General features: G+C 42.1%; 1 protein-coding gene across 2 annotated transcripts in view; it reads left to right on the top strand.

Annotated features, from left to right (window-relative positions):
- The window catches only part of XRN2 (5'-3' exoribonuclease 2), a 64,710-nt gene that overhangs the window by 37,873 nt on the left and 4,746 nt on the right, over nt 1-22,091 (top strand). For both annotated transcript variants that reach the window (XM_040981771.1, XM_040981772.1), the window contains 7 exons: nt 82-179; nt 708-787; nt 2,609-2,665; nt 10,377-10,445; nt 10,537-10,668; nt 12,115-12,242; nt 19,026-19,089. In XM_040981771.1, the coding sequence (XP_040837705.1) occupies nt 82-179; nt 708-787; nt 2,609-2,665; nt 10,377-10,445; nt 10,537-10,668; nt 12,115-12,242; nt 19,026-19,089 (628 nt within the window). The remainder of the gene's footprint in view (nt 1-81; nt 180-707; nt 788-2,608; nt 2,666-10,376; nt 10,446-10,536; nt 10,669-12,114; nt 12,243-19,025; nt 19,090-22,091) is intronic.

Here is a 22,091-nt window from a genome sequence, read left to right as displayed (position 1 = left end):
TATGTCCTTTTGTTTTAGATTCATAGAGATTGGCTTTTCAGACATAATTACTTACTGTATGGTCTTTTCCTTTCCTCTCAGACAGAAGAAACAGTCTTGGAGGTGATGTCTTGTTTGTGGGGAAGCATCATCCACTTCATGACTTTATTTTAGAGCTCTATCAGACGGGTTCCACAGAGGTAGTGTGTGGTTTGGTCCGCTGATTAGAAGTGTGGTGTGTGCTTTTTTTGTTTGTTTTCAATTTTGTGGGTGAAATAGGCATAATAGAAAATGTAGCATTGTGATGGCAGAGTATACTGACAATGCTGGGCATTGTCACCCTGTCCACTTCCAGAACTGCTCCGTCAGCCAAGCACACTTTGTGCACTCGTAGTGTTTCACGGTGTCTGCGTGTTGTGCCGTTCCTGCAGCCTCGTGGCTCTGTCTGCCTCACCTCTGGGACGGAGTTGTAGCGCTGCTGCTTTGGGGCTGTCTCACTTCACTTAGCGTAGTATTTCCATGGTTCACTCACGTTGTGTATTATAGATTGTAATTTCTTTTTTTATGCCTAAATAACTTTCTGTTTGTGTTTATACAAACTACATTGGGCTTTTCCATTCATCAGTTGTTGTATGCTTGGCTTTAAAATAATGCTCCTGTGAACATGGGGGTACAAATGTCTGCCTGAGTTGTTGTTTTCTTTTCATTTGGGCTGCGTTTTTCCACAGCCAGTGGATGTACCACCTGAACTGTGTCATGGGATTCAAGGGAAGTTTTCTTTGGATGAAGAAGCCATTCTTCCAGATCAGTAAGCATCCACTTATATATACAACTGAAGAGAAATAGTGACAAAATGATATTTAAAATAAAACAGGGAATGGATAAGAGGCCCCTCTCCACATTGGAGTGTCTGGGTTTCGCACTGACAGCTCCTGACTCTAGCTAGTTTTGTGACGGTGCAGCTGCTGGGAGGCAAGAGTGATGGCCCAAGCAATGTGGTTCCTGCCTCCCATGTAGGAGGCCTGTATTGTGTTCCCAGCTGCTGGCTTCAACACTGGCCATTGTGGGCGTTCAGAGAAGTGAATCAGCAGATGGTCACATGATCTCTTTCTCACTGCCACTTGGTGCACACATGTGCTCTCTCCATCTCAAATTAGAAAAAGCAAGCCTTGTTGTGCTGAGGAAGCTTGGACTCAAAGCCCAGCCCTTTGACTGTAATAACTGCATCACCTTGTGCAGAGCTCTGCAGTCACTGCATCCATAAGGTTAAGTCTGTTTTCCAGAAACACTTAGATGTTCTTGCTAATAACTAAGTATTAGTAGTTCTTATGTTGCTTGCTTTTCTCAGTCTGCCTGTTTCTTGAGAACACAGTTTCCCTGAGGCTGAGCCTAGTATGTAATCTCAAGAGATTGAATCAGAAACAGAGAGAATTCAACTGGTAGAATTAAATGTCAAACAGTGACGCTCTTCTTTGTGTGTGGTTTTTTTCTTAAAGATTAATTTATTATTTTTGATTGGAAAGTCAGATTTTCAAGAGAGAAGGAGAGGCAGAAAGATTTTTCCATCCACTGGTTCACCACTCCCCAAGTTTCTGCAACAGGTGGAGCTCAGCTCATATGAAACTAGGATCCTCTTCTGGGTCTCCCACATGGGTGCAGAGTCCCCAGCCTTTGGGCCATCCTCTGCTGCTCTCCCAGGCCAAAGTCAGTTGGATGAGAAGTAGAGCAGCCAGGGTACTAACCAGTGCCCATGTGGGATCCTGGCACATGTAAGGCAAGGACTTTAGCCACTAGGCTGCCACACTGAGCCCTGGTTTACTATCTTTAATTCAATTTTTTTAATGGTTTTAATTATTAATTGGTAAATATTGGCAGATACAATAAATACTTTAAAAAGTTCTTTGAGGTCTTCCCTAAGTTTTGAGTATAAAGAGTTTAGTAACTGCTACACAGAGGTAAGATAAATATATCAGTAATGATACTGTATGTTACGTGATGTGTGTATCTTTAGCTTTTGGAATAGTAACACCAAGTTTTCCAAAGTGGATACTCTGGACTGGTGTGGTGTCCAAGTGAGTGAAGCCTCTGCTGGCAACCCAGTGCTTCATGGTGGAGTGTTAGGTCAAGGGCCAGCTGTCCTGCTTCTGATCCTGCTTCCAGCTAATGTCTCTGAGGCAGCAGCCAGTGACCCACATACACAAGACTTGAAAAAACAAAAACAGAAGCAAAAAAGTTACCTTGTTCCAGTCCCAGTGACTGTATGTGGGAGACCTTATTTCTGTATGTTCTGGCAAGTTCTTGAAATCAGGACTGGTCAAGACTTACTTTCTGGGATCATAGGATTTACAGTTGTGTTTCTCTGTTGCTGAGGTTGAATACCTTACGGTTAATGCTCACTCAGTTTTCTTGTTTGCTATGGATTTTTTAAACACTACAAATTCTGATATAAACTTTTTGCCCATAATTGTTTCCCACTTTTGAGATGAAACTCAAGCGTAATGGGACATTAAAAATGTGTAAATGATTATATTTTTACTAGCACATTGTTGATCTCTCTTTTCTAATGATGAATGCAGTATTGTCTTACTTCGCCTTAACCCAGCAGGTTCTGACTCTCGCTTCCTTGCAGAGTGGTGTGTTCTCCTATTCCTCTGCTACGAGACCTGACACAGAATGCTGCAATCAGGTAAGTGCTCAGCAGTCGTGGCATTCGTCCAGAACACAGTTCTGAACTTGCAAATAAATTTTAAAAGACCTCCAATTCACAAGGAAGTGTTGGCTGTTAATCCGCCCATACTTTGAGATTGGAGAGTCAGTCCCTGTGTGGCAGACCTCAGAGCAGAGCCTCTTGACTTTAAATTATGCATATTGTTAGGGTTACTGATTGAACAGGCTTGCTTATCTGTCTTCTGGTTTCCCCTGACAACCTCTAATTCTTCCTGGATTAGCACAGTTGGAGGCAGAGAGAGGCCTCTGGTAGTTGGCTGGGTGGAAGCAAGCCATCTTCTGCACCCGAGAGGCTCTCACAGGTCTCCTGTTTTAACAGATGGATTTAGCCATGTGTCTAGTTATGGCCCTGCAGAGGTTAGAAACACAAATTGTGTTTGTTACATATTTTTTAATGTTTGTGGATTGTCATGCACTTGAAAGACGAAGAGAGACAAGAGAATCAGAGAGAGAAAGTTCTTGTGTCCACTGTCTCAATTACCAAAGGCTCATATTAGCCAGAACTGGGCCTGACTGGGCCAGGAGCCTGGATTTCAGTAGGACTGCCACATGGGTATCAAGTACCCAGGTACTTGAGCCCTCGGCTGTCGCTTCCTAGGGTATATTAGCAGGAAACTGAGTAGGAAGCAGAGTAGCTGGCACTTAAATTGGCATTCCAGTGAGGGAAGCAGGTGTTCTCATATTATTCAAGATGAGAAATAATCATCTGCTAAAGTTTTGAACAATTTTGTGTGTAAAGGCCTGATTTCTGTTACCTGGAAAGCTTAATTACACCTCAGCTCTTGCACAGTAGTAGGTTTTCTGTTGACTAAAAATACTGTTAAGTATGTTTTAAGAGTGTTTAGTGTAAACAGTCAGCAAGTTTATCACTGATCCCTGAAGTTGATGGCAGAGTTTGTTGTCATTTTTTCCAATACAAGGAGACTAAACATCTATAGCTTGAAAATTCAGGAATTTGTTGAAACTCTTGTTAATCTTGAATTTTGCTTTTCCAACCATTTTTGTTATGATTTCTTTCCCTCTAAGAAAATATTTTAAGTCTTAGATTTCTCGTTGTGCAGTAAGTTATTTCCTGTTGTTAATGGGCTGTGATAATAACTGATTACCATTTTAGAAAGGCTTTCACTTGAAGAAAATTATTGTGAGTTTGGAAATTCTTCTTGGATTAGTTACTTTCATTTCTCTCCATGATTTTTTGTTTATCTTTACCCTTAATTTGTGCTGGCTTTTTGTCTTTGTGCCCTTTTGTTAAGGGTGCAGTGCAGAATTGAAAGCTGTGCTCCTAAGCCCATAACAAACAATGTGGCTCTGCTGGATTCAGTGTGGACACTGTGTATTAACCCTTGGGGTCTCTGGCTGGCATGGGCGCTTTCGGCCATTTAATCCCACCGGTTCTCTCTGTGGCTTGTCACTTGTTTGCTTGTGCTCCTCAGTGTTTCTGTATACTTTCAAAGGCTGCCCTGCCTGGCCCTCTAGAAGTGGTTAATTCTACTTATCTTTCTAATTAGGATAAAGAGGCCTGGCCAGCAGAGAGCTTACAGAATTAATGGACAGATCCCGGAATTTTTGCATGGGTGATGTTGTTGTTGGTCAGTTGGTTCGGTTGGAGCCTGAAGCAGCCTTTGATGTTGATACTTACTGCATTCGCAAAATTGTTAGATTTATTAAACAAATCCATGGTGTATGCATATTCAGGGAAGCGCTCAAAGTAAATTTAGTGATAAAATTGATTTCAGTATAGTAAAGATTTATGAAAGATGAAAATTAACTTTTTCCCTGAGTACTTTTAATGTGTTCTCTGGGAATAGGTTGAGGCTGATGTCCAGTTGACCACGCATGTACTCGGTCAGGGCGGCTGTATGTCCCAGTGTCGTATCTGCATTGTAAACAAAAATCTGAGAATATGTCCTCTGATGTTAGTTGTGAGTTAATGCTGTTGACTTTTGCAGTCTTCCTCCTTTATGTGAATGTATCCATCATGCTGCTGCATGTTTGCATTTGTTCTAAGATGTGGTATTGAGTATATACTAAAGCATCTTAAATCCGTAAAAGTGCTAAGAGAGAATAGTTAGGTGTGACCTAAAAGGTTGTTCTGTTGTTTTGTTTTCAACTTGCATTTCATAAATCATTCAACATTACCAATAGCTTGACTTTGAATGGAACTGAGCTGTTTTGGTTTTCCTCATCCTGGTCTCCCTTCACCATTATAATTTGCTTACACGTAGTGTTTTTCAAGTAGTTAAAATTAAGCACATAAACCTTCTGTGTATGACTTTCTAGCAGTTTTCCTAAGCAGCAGCACAGGTCTGTGTTCGTGTAGGGTGGTGTGTCTCCACTGGGTTTTTCAGGCCACAGTTCTTTGCCCCAGTCCTCGTGGACACCTCCTCCCCAGGCACGCAGGTGCCTTCCGGGCCTGTGAGCTCTGCCACTCCTGCCTGCTGTGTGCCGTGTTCTTCCTGACCCTCAGCGCCTGCTACTGTTCTGAATGTAATTTAAATGGTGTCTGTATGTTGTTTTGGAAACTATTGTATTTTTGGTCGTATTTTTTTTTCCCTTCTCCATCTAAAGACTCTGTTGTTGATAGTATTGCCCAAGTCTTCCAAGAGTCAACCCTTTTTCTTCACAAGTGCTTCTCTTTCTGTGTTCATCTTGAATGAATCCAGCATGAATAGAACATTTTATTTTTTAGAGATATTTTCAAGTATTAATGTGAATGGAGATAGCTTTGTGTGTGTGGTGGGGGAGCAGTTGTTAACGTTGCCATTATTGCAGCATTTGTCAGGGTTAGGGTTGGCAGGCAGATCACTCAGAATTGGAAACCTTAAAGAAGTAAAATGTGAACCGGCGCCATGGCCTAGCGGCTTAAGTCTTCGCCTTGAATGCACCAGGATCCCATATGGGCGCCGGTTCTAATCCTGGCAGCTCCACTTCCCATCCAGCTCCCTGCTTGTGGCCTGGGAAAGCAGTCGAGGACAGCCCAAAGCTTTGGGACCCTGCACCCGCATGGGAGACCTGGAAGAGGATCTGGGCTCCTAGCTTCGGATCAGTGCAGCACCGGTTCTTGTGGTCACTTAGGGAGTGAATCATCAAATGGAAGACCTTCCTCTCTGTCTCTTCTCCTCTCTGTGTATCTGACTTTGTAATAAAAATAAATAAATCTTTTTTAAAAAAAAAAAAGTACAATGCATGTAGTCGGCAGAAGTGATGGGAAATTTTGACTGTCACTGCATCTGACACCTTTTCAGCACACTGGATCTGTTAACTCTGACGGACATTATGTCACAGTCTGTAAATTCAATGTCTTAAAAAAATTGGTGTCTTAAAATATCTATGCATCATGCATTTCTTGCTATAACAACAACTGATGTGGCATTAATTGTAGGATTATTAGGGAATGGCAAATATAAGTTAATTTGATGTTGGAGTCTTCTCTCTTTGTGAAGTGTGCTAGCACTTGCAAGCAATAGTACTTATAATATCTAAGGAAAATTCTTGAAGTAAATTGAGTCAGAAAAAGTTGTTATCCATCTCATTCCTTTTCCGTGAGACTTGTTTGCACTGCTCTCTTTACCAGTAGTGCTGAAAGTGCTGCTTGGACTACAACTAAAAGCACTGCTCGCTTACCTTAACGTCCAACCATGCCTAGGGTTACTTTTTTTTTTTTTTTTTAAGCTGTTGGTATGGCTGATGAAGTCAAGTGATTAAAATGATAGTGGTGGGAGTATTCCCTATCAAAGAAGAATCCATTATACTACTCATGGGGCAAGCTGGTCTTGTCGGCAATGCTGGAGGCTAATGCTGGATGAGTCAACACTGTTGTGCCTGCGTTTGGAATAAGTGAATAAAAATACTTTTGTTAGAAGTGTTGGATAAAATGATACAAATCTAAGCAGAGTTCTCTTTCTTACCTCAGCTGGCAGCCTCTTGAGTCGATCGGCTGCTCCATTAACTCATTTCCTCCCTGGACTTCTCAGAGGGTGAGAGTGCTTCTCTCTGCACGCCTGTGTTACTGTTTTCCCTTCTTTTATACATTCTCCGTGGATAAGCTGTATATTATTTTCATTTAGTGGGCTGTCTGTAAGACTTAGACTGCATAAAATGAACAAGATGATGAACATAAACAACTTGGACTTATGCTTCAAAGTAACACTTTGCGGCCCGGTGTGGTAGCCCAGTGGGCTTGCCTTATATACATCGGGAATCTATATGAATACCAGTTCACGTCCAGGATGCCCCACTTCACATCCAGTTCCCTGTATGTGGCCTGGGAAAACAGTAAGGACGACCCAAAACCCTTAGGGCCTTGCATGTGTGTGGGAGACCTGGAGGAGGCTCCTGGCTTCAGATTGGCTCAGCTGCTGCTTGTTGCAGCCACTTGAAAAGTGAACCAGTGGATGAAAGATCTTTCTTTCTGTATCTCCTCTTGGTAAATCCGCCTTTCCAATAACAATAAATAAGTCTTTAAAAAGTTGTCCTGTGGGGGTGGTGGTGTGGGCGCCATTAGGCCACACCTGGAGTGCCTGCGCTTGTCACTTTCTGCCCTTGTTCCTTCTCTTCATGCTTCCTGGGAGGCAGCAAGTGAGGGTTCCACGTGGGAAACCTGGATGGAACGCTGGCCACCTGACTTAGCCTGGCACAGGCCTGACGGTGGGTGGTAAGGAAGTAAACCTAATGGATGGTTCGCTTTTCTTCTCTGTGACTCAGCCTTCCAAGGCAGATAAGTAAATATGTTTTTAGAAAGTCTGTTCTTTGAGGCTATCATTGTGGCACAGGGGTAAAATCATGCAATACTGGCTTCCCATATGGAGCTGGTTTGCATCCCGACTGCTCCACTTATCCAGGTCTGTGCTGAGGGACTAGAAAAAGTGGCAGAAAGTGGCTGAAGCGCTTGGTCCCCTCCACCCATATGGGATCAAGTTCTTGGCTTTAGTCTGGCCCATCCCTGGCCACTGCAGCTACCTGGAGAGGAAATGGGCAATGGGAGACCTCCCTGTCACTCTGTTTGTAACTCTTATCTTTCAGTTAACTACTTTTATTTTTGTTTTTTTTAAAGCTGCCCTTTGGGTCTTTACATAATTGGTTCCCTTCTGTCTTAGATTCAGAAAAATTTGAGTTGTAGCTTATTTTAAATACTGAAATCTCTCAGCCAATTCATTTTAGGAGGAGTTTGTCTTCAGATTGTTCTTAAAGATCCATGGAAAAAGAATGAATCTTTGAGGTCATAAACAGGGCATTTATGCCTTCACTAGGCTTCCATACTTAATTCTAGATACTCCCTGGGAGTGTCCTAATGGGCTGTTCTATGTTAAGTGTGAAGCATTTGTTGAGTGTGATTCTGAGAGGAATACAGGGAAGATCTTGGAGATTATTTTCTGTTGGCTTGAAATTTTTTGCTCTTTAGGGCAATAGCATAAAAAAATTGAAAAATAATTTTTTTAAGGAAAGATTTGGTATGCATTAATTTGAGCACATTTAAAGATTTATTCATTTTTTATTACAAAGTCAGATATACAGAGAGGAGGAGAGACAGAGAGGACGATCTTCTGTCTGATGATTTACTCCCCAAGTGACCGCAAGAGCCGGTGCTGCACTGATCCGAAGCTAGGAGCCAGGAACTTCTTCTGGGCATCCCACCCGGGTGCAGGGTCCCAAAGCATTGGGCCGTCCTTGACTGCTTTTCCAGGCCACAAGCAGGGGGCTGGATGGGAAGTGGAGCTGCCAGGATTAGAACCGGTGCCCATATGGGATCCTGGTGCGTTCAAGGCAAAGACTTTAACTACTAGGCCACGCCACTGGGCCCTAATTTGAGCACATTTAACAAGTGATTCTTTTTTGCTAAACAAGATGGCTTGTTAGCTTGGCCATCTTCTTGGATTTATGTTTTCCAGGGTGTGGCTAGGAAATCTCACAGGCTTTGCCTCAATCTGACCTGCATTCCAGTTCTGGTTCTTGACATTCCTGTTGCTTTTTGTAATGTCTCCAGCCCCCTGGGAGATGCTGCCCTCCGCGCTCTCTTCTCCTCTACACTGCTATTTCTGATGTGTTTCCTCTTACTTCCTTTCTGCTTTACTTTGTAGTCAGAATAGCCTTTCATGGCGATAGCCATCTTTTTAGGTAGTCCGTCTTTCTTAATTCATCTCTCTTGATTTCTTGCTGTTCTTCATATTTGGTTAACTCTAGACTTGCTTGTCTCAGTTGTCACATGTTGCAGCGAAACATGTGTTGTATTCACTGAGCCTATTTCTGTTCTGTGTCTGTAGAACTGAAATCTCTTGTCAGACTTTTCAGGGATCCCCAGCAAGAAGGAGGCTCCAGTTACATGGACCTGTTGCTTGGGCCTGGCACCCCTCTTCCTGCCTGCTTCCATCAATTTTAGCTATCATCTGTAACCAGGCCTGCCCCCATTTAAACCACAGGTTCTTGGGTTGATATTTTCTCTGTGCTGTAGAATTCCCTTACTCCATGATCCTTGGAGAAATTTTGAAAAATAAAGGGAAGGAAAATAACTATACATAGGGGATTACTAAAATTACTAATAACCCTTTCATGGTTTGTATATTTTGTATATTTTGTTTTTAAGTTTAAAAAACAATGAGGATTCTATTTTTTGGAAGAACTGTAGTGGTTTGTTTGTTTGCCCACTACTATCCAGCGGGGTTTTACAGTCCTTCGCCAGGTGTGGCACAGTTGTGTGCGCCCTTACGTGCACGGTACACGGTGAGCTGATACCTGAGAGCGTACCGGAGGAGGTGTCAGGCAGCGGGAAGAGCGCTGTGTTTGCCAGCCTAGGGACAGACAGTCACCACCACCTCCGCCTCTGAAAGGAAATGGAACTCAGTTTATAAAGTTTAGAAATAGGCATTTACATAGTTATCAAGTTGTGACAATTGAGGAAGTGCGTTAGAGGAACCTGGTATCGGGTGGGGAGTGGGCGTGTCTCTGGCCTTCCTCCTGTAGATTTCTTAGCAATATATGTTTTTTGATTTTGCAATTGTTGCTGTGATACCTGCATATTTTCTGTATTAAGCTAATCCTTCCTAAGATGAATGAAAGGTGTTTAGTTTTCTTTCAGAATGGTATTTAAATGTCTCAGAAGTTGAGGCAATGTCTATTTTTTTATTCTCTACAATCACCTATAATTAACTACAACAGGGCTCTTCTCACAGAGAAGGCCTCGTGAGGTCTGTTGAAATAGTTGTTTTAAGAATGAAGAATTTAGGGGCTGGTGTTGTGGTGTAGCAGGTAAAGCCTCCAATTGCGATGCCGGCATCCTTTATCAGTTCTCATTGGTGTCCTGGCTGCTCCGCTTCCAGTCCAGATGCCTCCCAGTGGCCTGAGTGTGCCCAAGGACTCCAAGGGCAGACCTTGCAGAAGCTTGCTCTCTTGGCTGCCTTTTCTGCCATCTGGGGGTGAACCTCAGAGGGACGATACCTCTCCATTGCTCCCTATCTGTATTCGTTAAATTGGTGGATAAATATTTTTTTTAAATTAAGAATTTAGGGATTAGAAGCAGTTTTGTAACAAAGGTTTCTCCCTCCCCCGCAAAACCATTAGCCAAAGTCATTTCTGGAAAAGACTTTAGAATTTCAGTTATTTGTCTTTCTGTGTGAAGTAGTTCAATGTGCATGATAACTTAAGAATCCAATTGTTAATTTTTGGTTCTCTTGCAGTATTAGTTTCAAAGACCCACAGTTTGCAGAAGATTACATTTTTAAAGCTGTAATGCTTCCGGGAGCAAGGTAACTGGACTCTATGGGTTTCCTGTGAATGAATGGCTTTCGTCGTTGTCACTTAATACTGGGTTTTCCAACATTTTTCAAATGCTTTCAGAAAGCCGGCTGCAGTACTGAAACCCAGTGACTGGGAAAAATCCAGCAATGGACGACAGTGGAAGCCGCAGCTTGGCTTTAACCGGGACCGGCGGCCTGTGCACCTGGACCAGGCAGCCTTCAGGACTTTGGGGTGAGCCAGTGGGTTCCCTCCTTCTGAGTCCCCTTACCAGGCCATTCGGTATTTATACCACAGATATTTAAGGGACAGTAAAATCTAACAGTCCTGTAGGTAGTTCGACAGTTTTGCTGCTTTGTTGCTTTCTTTTCTTTCTAACAATCTCTGTTGTCTCTATGGATGTATTATGTGTTGCATGATAATTCTGTTATTTTCTCTAAAGAGGTTTTGTTATCTTTCTAACAGTTACTTTAAAGGTTAGCCAATTTTTTCTGCTACAGAAAAGCCAAATGTAGAAAGAGGGGACTTTGATAGAATAACAGGTGAAACTAGAGTGAAGAAAGCAATTGGAGGAAAACATTAATGAGTCATAGATAATAATGATAATTCCAGTTAGCGGAGAAGGCCTGAAATAGCCAGGATTGAGCTAGGCCCTTTGGGGAACTGAGACTTTAGACCAGATCCTGCGTGTGGGCGCAGGGATCCCCGAGGTTAAGCCATTACTCCTGCCTCTTGGCGGGAACTGGCACTGGAAACACACCTAGCATTTGAATTTAAGACTCCCATGTGAAGATGGTATCCCAAGTGGTGTCTTCACTTCTGTAACTGGAGCCTGGCCTGTCAGAGAAGTTGATGGTAAAGGTGACTAAACCTCGGTGGAGCTTGGTTTCCTTGTGTGTAAAACAGACCGACCTCATTAGAATCAAATGAGTTGACTGTGGAGTGATTTGGATACTTCCTAAACTCTGTGTTAGTGTTACTGTTAATGTTCTAAAAATCATGATTTAGATATCGTTAAAAGACATGCAAATTTTAAAATGGTTTTAATATATCTATTTGCCTGATTCCAAGTATTTTGCAAAGCAACATAGAAGTGCCTCTAAGTAAAGTTTTGAAGACAGTTTTTAACCTTTGATCCAAACTTCTGGAATTTATTCTGAAAAGATGATTTTAGGACATAGTTACATGCCACTAATTTCCTAATGCGTGTAATATGTAGCACTAGTATTGAATAAGAATGGTTTGCTGAAATATGAGAGCAGAGTAAAGTATTCTCTAAGTATATACACTGTAACTGTGAAGACTAAACAAAGGAAATATTTCACAGTAAATTGGCAACAGTGTAGTGTAGAGTCTTCAGTGATAGTGTTAGCCCTGTATCCTTCAGGGAAAAGCATGTATTATGCAATTTGAGGTTTTTATTTCCAAAATACGATAAGTGAATATTTAAATGACTATTAACTGAAAATATTGTGTTACAGATACATGTTTTTTATCACTATTACTGCCGTGCTTACTTTTGAACTCCTAATTATCAGCCTTTAGTATTTTTGTGGTATTTACCAGATCTGTAATAAAAGAGGTGTTTGCTTGCATTTGTTTCATTTGCATCAATGCAATGTGATTGATCTACCTGTATATAATATTTTTTTCCTTGTTGGGGTGTTGGTCCTTTTCTAGCCATGTCATGCCAAGAGGTTCGGGAGCTGGCGTTTACAGCAATGCTGCACCACCACCTGCCACTTACCAGGGAAACTTGTACAGGCCACTGTTGAGAGGACAAGCCCAGATTCCAAAACTTATGTCAAGTAAGTTTTTGATAATTCATTATTTGGCGTCCTAAATAAAAACTCAGATCCAAGATTAATTTCTAATTTTTCTGCTGGAAGCATTTATCGGTGCAGAGGTAGTAAACTTTGAAAACATTTGCTGGAAGACTTGTAAGAGAATACTTTATGCGGAATGAATTTATGCAGAATTGAATGAGTTGATTTCTTCCTTTACTTACAAATCTATTTCTCAGTAAACATCTGCAGAAAGAGGTATGTGGAACTGAGTTGCTTATTCCTTCAGTGTAAATATTTGGGTAGTTCGGTCAGATCTGAATTTGTGGCATTGTCACTGCATAGTTACTAAAAAGGCATGTCCCTTCTCCAGCCTATATTAAAGCCCAGGGCTGCCTGAATAAAGTCAGGCATCGCCTTCTGTGGGAAAATGCCTTTGACTGTGCAATTGTGAGGAACCCTTGACCTTCCTTCCCCAGAGCCTCATAAGCTGGAGACAGTTCAGAAAATGGTAACCATACAAATCATACAGCATTTCAATCGAGTAAGAAAGAAAAAAAGGTACTTTGGTGTTAGAATTTCACAGATTTTGTACTGATTTTAAATTGTACACCTGTTTAATGTTATTTTTGCACATTGAGGCTGTGCCCATTTATGTGAGGTCTTATAATTCATGTACCAAGTTCTCAAGGCCATGGCCCTGGTGAAGCCTTTACTTTTCCATTGCTGTTAATTGATTGCTACCCAACCAGACAGGAGCAGCACAGGTTGGGAAGAGGGACATTGTGCTAAAGCATTTGTGAAGTTTGAATCTGTTACGTTTTTCTAATGCTTGAAATATTTCATGAGAATTAAATTTCAAAAAGAGAGCACTTCCCTTGCAGAGGACCTTCAGAACTCTTCCCATGTGGGTGGCAGGGACCCAAATACTTGAACCATTACTTTGTGTTTGTTTGTTTAAAGATTTATTATTTTTATTACAAAGTCAGATATACAAAGAGGAAGAGAGACAGAGAAAGATCTTTCGTCTGATGGTTCACTCCCCAAGTGACTGCAACGGTCGATGCTGTGCTGATCCGAAGCCGGGAACCGGGAACCTTTTCCAAGTCTCCCACACGGGTGCAGGGTCCCAAGGCTTTGGGCCGTCCTTGACTGCTTTCCCAGGCCACAGGCAGAGAGCTGGATGGGAAGTAGAGCTGCTGGGATTAGATCTGGCACCCATATGGGATCCCAACACATTCAAGGAAAGGACTTTAGCCGCTAGACCACGCTGCTGGGCCCTGAACCATTACTTTCAATGATGCACATTAGCAGGAAGCTGGATTGAAAGCCAAGACTCAAGCCAGGCACTCTGAGGAAAGTTTTCTATGTTCTGTGCAGTGCATCAGATACCTACCTGCCTGCCTGCTTGGCTCCAGAACTCAGAGTCGTAGTTAGTTACTAAAGAACAAGCCCAGTTGGAGCAGGTGGTTGTTGAGAGGTATTTGTGTGGTATACCTGGCACCATTTTAATGCCAATAAAATAACCTGGTTTTTTGTTTTGTTTTTTCACATACATAGCAGTAACTTTTCAGATATAGTACCAAAGAAATGAGTTGAGACAGTTGTACTTACTCGGAGCTATCTGTTCTCAGCTTACTTTGCCGTTCTCTCCATCAGTCTACTGAAGCACTGAGTGGAGCCTTGTGAGGTTACAGAGCCTGTGGGATCTGCATAGTGTGTGCTTAGAGAGCTCTGCCCGAGATGCAGCAAATAGCGCTTCCGTATTCCATGTGCTAATGTCATCTGTGCCACCCAGGACGGAGACACTCCAATGGTGGATGTTTGTGCCCTGGGATTTGATCAGTTAATGATGAGAACACATCCAGCTGATTTTTAGTCAGCTGTTTATTGAAACATTTTTTGTTTTATGGATCTTGGCCCATTCACTTCCATCTAGAACATGTCACAGCTTTGGAATAAGAATGAGAATTGAGATGCAAAAATAGCAGAGATGGGGTAGCATTTTGCTTAGTTTTATTGGTATTTTTCAAAGCGATAGAGGAATCAAGGAAACAAACTGGTATTTGTCAGAAGGCCTTGGTCTGCCTGCTATGCAGCAAACATCCCGTTTTTTTCTGCATCTGTACGTTTTACGTTTCTCCTCACCCCTTTGAAATACTTTGAGTAAAGCTATTAGAACATACATTTTGTATTTACAGGATCCTATAATACCTGCAGAGTGAGTGTTTTCTTCATGTGTTGATTACATGTGTGTAATGTTTGCCAATTCTAAACTTTCAAAACATTGAGAAACTTTTTTTGCCCTCTTGAAACCTTACATTTCTGGGCCTCCAGATGGAGAGGTATAGAAATTGGGGGGGGTGCTTGCGTGGAAGACCCGGAAGAGGATCCTGACTGGATCGGCACAGCTCCAGCCGTTGCAGCCGCTTGGGGAGTGAATCAGCAGTCGGAGGATCTTCCTCTCTGTCTCTCCTTCTCTTCGTATATCTCACTTTCCAATAAAAATAAATAAGTCCTAAAAAAAAAGAATTTGGGGGTGCTTGTAAAATAAAATCTCATGAAAAAGCACTTTAACATGCAGTGCAAACACACATGAAACTTGGAGCGGGACAGCGATGAAGGCGCCTTGGCCGCTGGCTATTCCTCTGTTCCTTCACAGACTTCAGTTTCTGGTCAGTGTCCTAGATCCTGTCTTACAGTCCCAAGAATATTAAGTGAATTTAACTAACACAATAATCAATTGATAAAAGATAAACTTTTAAGTTTGGACTTTATAATTTGGTCACAAGACTAAGCATTGGCCAGGAGGTCAAGCTGCTGGCTGTGAAGCTGGCATGCCTCATCAGGGTCCCATTAGCTTAAGGCCTGGCTCTGCTGCTGAGTCTGACTTCCTGTTAATACACACAGTGTTGATGGCTCGGGAACGAGGGTCGCTGTTGCTCAGGTGAAGTTGGTGTGAGTTGGCTCCCGGCTTTAGCCTGACCTAACCGTGGCTATTGTGAGCGCTTGGGGAGTGAATCAGTGGATGGATGAACGGATGAAAGCTTTCTGTCTGCCTTTCAATAGGTATCAGTCAGACATTATCTTAACGAAACAATCTTTAAAATGGCTAGTGTGGAATTAAACTCAAGAAAGGCTGTGTGGCTCAACGGCCATCTCTGTTTCAGTCAAGAGCCTGCCTTGGGTGTTCCTCCTTGCTGGCCTTTGATTTTCTTTTGGCTGATGAGTAATTGCTTACTGATAACTGGAGTCAAGTACAGCCCTGAATACTCACCGTGAATAAAGCATTCGGTCTCTGTAGCTCAAGAACCTGATGCATGACTTCTCTTCATTCCAGTCAGTAAACTTGCCAGCTGCATTTGAAAGTGATTTTTGATTAGTGTAATCAGTAAACATGGAATATTTTCTGTGATTGCCACACTGATTAGGTAAATTGTCACTGGAGAAGTTAGTGGCAAAGTCTTGGTGTATGTGACCATAAAGCACTAGCTAGATAAAGGAGTAAGTTTTTATAGACAAAAGGAAAAATTTAACTGTCAGTTTTTTAACCCTTGCTTGTACGTTTTGAAGAACAATTCACTGTCTTAGAGCTTTTTTCCTCCCTCTCAGTTGGATCTTGTTAGAGCCGTACAAATGAGTAATAATACGTTGGTTTTGCCATCTTCATTACATACCAGCCAGGAACTGTTTCTGCCTTTTGCAGTACTATGGGCTGTGTGTATTACTTGGAGCCACAGAAATAATTTGCTGGTTTTCTTTGATCCCTTTTTCTTGTTAGATTGAAAGCAAGGGGTGTTTTACTAAGTGTATAACCAGACTTTTTAAGTTTTAGAGAATTTATTAGAGGTGTTTTTTTTTAAACAACTATCATCTTTTCACCTGCTCAGTTTATCCATATGAAAAACATGGTTCTGGAAGTGAGAAATAGTGAGTGCAGAGCTGAGGAGCAGCTCCTGGTAGAGCAGGTATACCAGCAGAGACGCGGTGGGCCCCTTGGCTCACTCCTTGGCAGACTTCTGAGGCGCACTCGCCTGCTCAAAGGCAGTTGTGCTCAGTGAACGTTACAGAAACACTGCTGTGATCTAATGTGGTCAGCACATGAGCCTGCCTTCCCTGGGCTCGGTGACCAGGGGAAAAGAAATGAGCTTTAGCTCCTGCCTTTATTTTTCATAAAATGTGTAGTGCAGTAGAGGTCTTCCCAGTTGGTATTGATGTGTCTTTTTAGTACATCCATTTGATTGCAGGTTGATTGAGGATCCAGTATGGAAGTACCGATGAGAAATCATGAAGAGGCAGCATAAAACCAGAATTGCAGAAAGAAGCCCAGAGAGTAAAAAACAGGTTTAGCAGGGTGGCCCCAATAATTGATTCTGGGCCAGTTGAACTTTCTGCATGCAGATGTTTCTTTTTACTTTTGCCATATTCGATAATGTGGTGTGTGACAAGGCACTAAAGTGATTCTGTGGGGACTGGTTCTCAGCAGCCTGATTTCTGTACATGATTCTAATGTACCAGTGGACTTCACACTTAAGTGATGATCAGTAGAAAATGACTCAGTATTGATTTCACTTTGAACACATTGCTTTCGCATATGTGGTAACTCATTGAGAAGCGTAATAATTTCCTGAGGTAAACATATTTTAAATTTTTCTATAAGCCATACAAATGAACTGATTGCTACTGTTAGAAGAATTTCTGGTTCTTACCTCTTAAATTTTAATTTTCTGATAATCTAATCTCCATAGTAATGATGTGCTTTGGGCCAGGAACAGGGAACTATCTGGTTTCTGGGGAGTGTGTGGTGACCGCTCCATTTCCCTCAGGTCTTGGACGGGCATTGTACATCTCATGGTCATCACAAAGCTTCCTCGGCACTGTCACTTACTTAGGCTGCTGGTACTGTGCCTTAGAAGTGGTTCAGCTTCCCTGGAGTTGGCCACCTTTCTCTCCGTTCACAGTGGAGATCTGTGCAACAGCCAGGCAGCGGAAGCGTCTCACATTTAGTGCGTCAGAGTGACCATGGACCAGACGAGCAGCAGACTGGGATGGCTACAAATGACTGCTTCCCAGATGTCCACATTCAGAGGATGCTCTCCTCCGGCTCCTCAGCCGCAGTGAGACAGGAGGGAGGCCAGGCCTGGGAAAGCTCTGTCATGCAAGAGTCGTCCTGAGCCACCGCATAATTGTTCATACGCCCCTGGGTGGGGTTTTCTGGTTCTCCTGTGAAAAGAATAGTGCGTTTCTTGTTTCCTGAACAGAGGTAGGCTTTTATTTCTTTTTTGCTTTTAAAAAAATAGTTTGAGGGGGAAGAGGACATTGTAGCACAGCAAGTAAAGCCTGTATGCCAGGCCCATATGGGTGCCAGTTTCAGTAGTTCCTCTTCTGGTCCAGCCCCCTGCTAATAACCTGAGAAATACAATGAAAGACAGCTTATGTGTTTGGACCCGTGCCACCTGTGTGGCATACCTGAATGAAGCCCCTGTGTCATGGCTTTGGCCTGACCCAGCTCTGGGCTGTTGTATCTGCCTGTAGAGGACCAAGTAGATGGAAAAGTCTCTGTTTGTTTCCCTCTCTCTCTCCAACTTTTTCCTTTTTAAAAAGCTTTATTTATTTTAATTGGAAAGCCAGATCAGATTTACAGAGAAAAGGAAAGATCTTCCATCTGCTGGTTCACTCCCCAAATGACCACAATGACCAGAGCTGAGCCAGTCTGAAGCCAGGAGCCAGGGGGGAGCTTCTTCCAGGTCTCCCACACAGGTGCAGGGTCCCAAGTTTGGGCTGTTCTCTACTGGTTTTCATGGCCATAAGCAGGGAGCAGGATGGGAAGTTGAGCAGCCGGGATACAAGCCAGTGCCCATATGGGATCCCAACATTTGCAAGGCAATGACTTAGCCATTGAGCTCTCGAGTTGGGCCCTTTCTATAATTCTTTCAAGTAAATTATTTTGAAAAGATCAGTGATTTTGAAAAGCACATTTCTAGTTTATGTATCTATTAAAATGTGAGCTTAGAAGCATGCTGGTAAGCTTTGACTTTAGTCTTATAAGTTGAGGAGGTTACTGTCCTTGTACAGTGGGCTCATTCAACAATTTCTGGGACCAGTTGTTTGGATGAGCTCAGCAATGTGATGAGGTGACAGGCTGGACCAGAAGCTAGGTTGGGTTGGTGCTGACCCCCTGAGCTACCAAGTGCCCTCATTGGCTGGTTTGCTTTGATCATGTTTACTGGTCCATGTGTGTAGAAGAGCAGCAGCTTTGTGGGGGGATATAGTCTATGAGAAAACAAAGGGAAAGTGAGTGTTCCTTTGTTAATCTGTCCCTGATGGGTGCTGGAGAGATTGTATGCCATTTGCTTCGCTATGATGGTAGCTTAGGAGGAAAATCTCAGGACTTCTATTGCAGCTGCTGTTCATTCACTTTGTGGAAATAGCTCGTTTATTTTTTTTTTCCTATAGCATTTAGATGATAGTTGTAAAAATACATCTACACATTTACATAATACTGATATCAGGCAAGAGAGAAATATGTTAATTCAGTGTCTGAAGCTACTAAAATGATGCATTATTATCAAAGGAAAAGTAATAAAACAAAAATTGGTCAACCCTGTTGCTTACCTGCCTTTATGTATGTGAAGTAACTGAGTGGTGTGTGTGGTGTGAGAGAGAGAGAAAGAGAGATTATGAGTCTGGTTAATTTTATTTCTGATTTTTTTCCCCCCAGATTTTCTAAGCATAAAATAGGTGGGAAGCTGAACAATGAGTGCTTTTAAAAATCTTACGGTTAATGCTTCCTGGCTTCGTTTGCAGATATGAGGCCGCAGGAATCCTGGCGAGGCCCGCCGCCACTTTTCCAGCAGCAAAGGTTCGACAGGTAATTCCAAAGCAAATGTGACTTGTAAATATTCTCTCTGATCAGAATTTTAGGCTCTTGCACTTTCTGGACTAAAAAACCTCAATGTTCTGAAATAAGCATTTTGCCACCAACACCAGTTTTCTCGCAGCTGTTCTTTCGAAAAATATTAGCGAATTGAAGGGTTCATGTTTGTATACCTTGTTGCTCTTCTTGGTTCTAGGCCTTCATTTTATTGAAGCTTTTGAGGTACCTGAAAAATGCAACACAGAGAGCTTAAAAAATTGTATTAGATTTTGGTCAGCCTAAACAAATTTCTTTTTAGAAGGTTGTGCAGCTTAATGAGGCATAACTAATGGTGTTCCACTTTTATCATTTCTGTGCTGGCAACACAGCATTAGTACAGACCAACCATTGATTCTTGCTACAAACCTCTTGAAGTCCTAATCAGCTTCTTTGGAACAACTTTTTCAGGGCTGACAAGCCTATTGTAGGGCAGTGTCACTGTAGGTCAGTAGTTATTAGTTGCCACTGAAAACAGTTTCTTTAACTACTTAAGACTGAACTGAATTAAACGCAGAAGGGACTCAGAAGAGGATTATGGGATCTGCAGTCTAATAAGTACCATGGACTGGGAGGAATGTGACATGGTTTAATAACAAGGGATGTCTGACATGTGTTCCTTCATTGGCGAGCTGCGTGCCCTAAGTCAGAGGGACTCTGCACGAAAGACGCCGAGGCACGTTATGAATAATGATATTAGCATCTGAATAATTTTTAAAGGGCAGCTTTAAAATGTATCATTTCATGCTGGTTTTGCCAGCACCAGTTTATGCAAAACAAAGTGAGCGCTTTTAAAAATCTGCTTCCTTTTATGCCTTCTCCTTTCTGTTGTATTCCCCTTTCTTTTGCTGTTTAGTACTTTCTGATATGTCCACATCTGAAACCAATAGTTTTTCATCTGGGTTTATAAATGCTGTTATTTGAAGAAAGCTATGATTTTTTTGGATAGTTCAAGAAAAAGAACCATCTTATTCATTTGTTTATTAATAGTATATTTAATGCAAGTCACTAAGCTTAATGTGACTCTTTCTTACTGCGTCTGCTCCCCTTGTTTTTGGAACAGGCGCTCAGTGCACATACGCTGTGCCATTGCATTGCCTGTGGAGCAGCACTGTCTTCCGAAAGTCTCTGAGTTAGGGGCATGCTTGGTTTCTCCCTCTCACTGCCTTTTTCCTATTTATTGTCCAGTGTGTGTTGCCTACTGAGGATGTGTCGGCACCTTGTTAATATCCCCCCTGGGGACTATAAGGAAGTAGATGCTGTTGGTTTACAGAACAAGAAATTGAGGCACACATTAATTACTTAACGTCTCCTTTTTTCCTTAAAAATTTTACTTTTATGCATTTGGAAGAGAGAGACAAAGAGAAATCTCCCATCGGCTGGTTCATTCAGATCTCCCACATGAGTGTCAGGAGTCCAAGCACTTGGGCCTTCTGCTTCCTTCCCAGGCACCTTACCAGGAAGCTGGGTTGAAAGTGGAACCAGCTCTAGGAGGTGACCTGGAGCTCAGCATCCTCTGATACAGGACGCTGACAGTGCAGTACCACAGCGTCAGCACCTTCAGCACCATTCTTTATCACAAAGCTTCACTGAATCAGTCTTGGAATCATCCTCTGAGCTGCTGTAACACTGTGGAGACTTGCAAGGATCTGATTCCTCTTGTTCCTCCGGTCTCGGTGGCTTTTCTCTCTTCGCTCCACATGAAAGGTTTCCTGATGTCATTGTTATCCTTTCGCTTGTCCTGGCATCCGTCATGTTTTGTTATTACTCTGTACTGATATTGTATCAGCTGACTTTGGGAGTCCCATTGGTCAGCGACAACTTTTGTGGAGTGTTTCTTGGTTTAATTTAGTAAGACATGTGAAATCATTCCTGAAAGAAAGCTGTGTGTGTGAGCGTATTCCAATTCTGTCTTACAGATCAACCTTGACTTACGATCATTTAAGAAATGTACCACTTCATTCACTTAAAAAAAAAAAAAAAAAAAAAAGAACCAGCCATTCTTTTGTTCTCAGCTTGGCCTCCATTAGTGTATTAGGAGCTATATATTACTTCAGTCATCTTCGTAGCCCTTGCCAGTCCAGCCATTCTTTCCCTATATGTCAGAGAGGAGAAACACTAACTTTGCAGAGAAGTCACAGCTAGTGAGCAGGTGCATTCTAGAAGAACCCAGCTCTGCCAGTCGTTCAGTACATTTCTACTAAGTGTTTGTTGTAAACCCGATTAGAGGGTTTTTTTGACTGTATTAAAAAAAAAGAGACTACACTGTATTTCATGAGTTATTTCCTACTTTGTGGTAGTGTTTATAGTGGTTCTTTTGATTTAAAGATAGGTACCACAAGGGGCAGGGGTTTTTCCTAGCAATTTGTAAGTCAGCCATTTGATTTTCAACTTATGCATGTTGAGCTCTGTTAAGTCTTTAAAAGCTCAGATCTGCCCTATGTGTGAACTAAATCCAGAACTGTTTCCATTGGAAGCTTAGACTATTGTTGCTTTCATTGATATCAAATTTCTCAAATAAGTTACCTCAACTGCTCATTTTAAGATGGGCTGGGGTTTGGTAGATGTCTCAGCACAGCTAGTGAGATATCTCTTGAGCTATTACACCCCAGATTTCAAGTGCTGGTTCTGCTTCCCACCCCAGTGTCCACTCACCTGCACCCTGGGAGACAGTAGAATGGGTCAAGAATTTGGGTCCCTTGCACCCATATTGGAGAGAAGAGGCTGAGTTCCAGGTCCTGGCTCTGGCCTGGCCTAGGCACTGGGGGGCAGTCAGATGGACAGATCTCTTTTCTCGCTGTATCTCTCTTCCTTTTAAATTAAATAAATAGGTGAATCAATATAAGAGTATGAATCAACTCAGGTACTAACATCCTAGATCTTAAGACATTTTCTTAGTAAATTTTAACTTATTACTAGTTGTGGATTTTAATATAATTACTTTAGAAATCTAGTTTTTG

The sequence above is a fragment of the Ochotona curzoniae genome, unplaced genomic scaffold, assembly GCF_017591425.1.
Source record: "Ochotona curzoniae isolate NIBS_2020 unplaced genomic scaffold, NIBS_Ocur_1.0 contig_3520, whole genome shotgun sequence".
Taxonomy (NCBI): domain Eukaryota; kingdom Metazoa; phylum Chordata; class Mammalia; order Lagomorpha; family Ochotonidae; genus Ochotona; species Ochotona curzoniae.
This window is presented reverse-complemented; position numbering and strand designations above follow the sequence as displayed.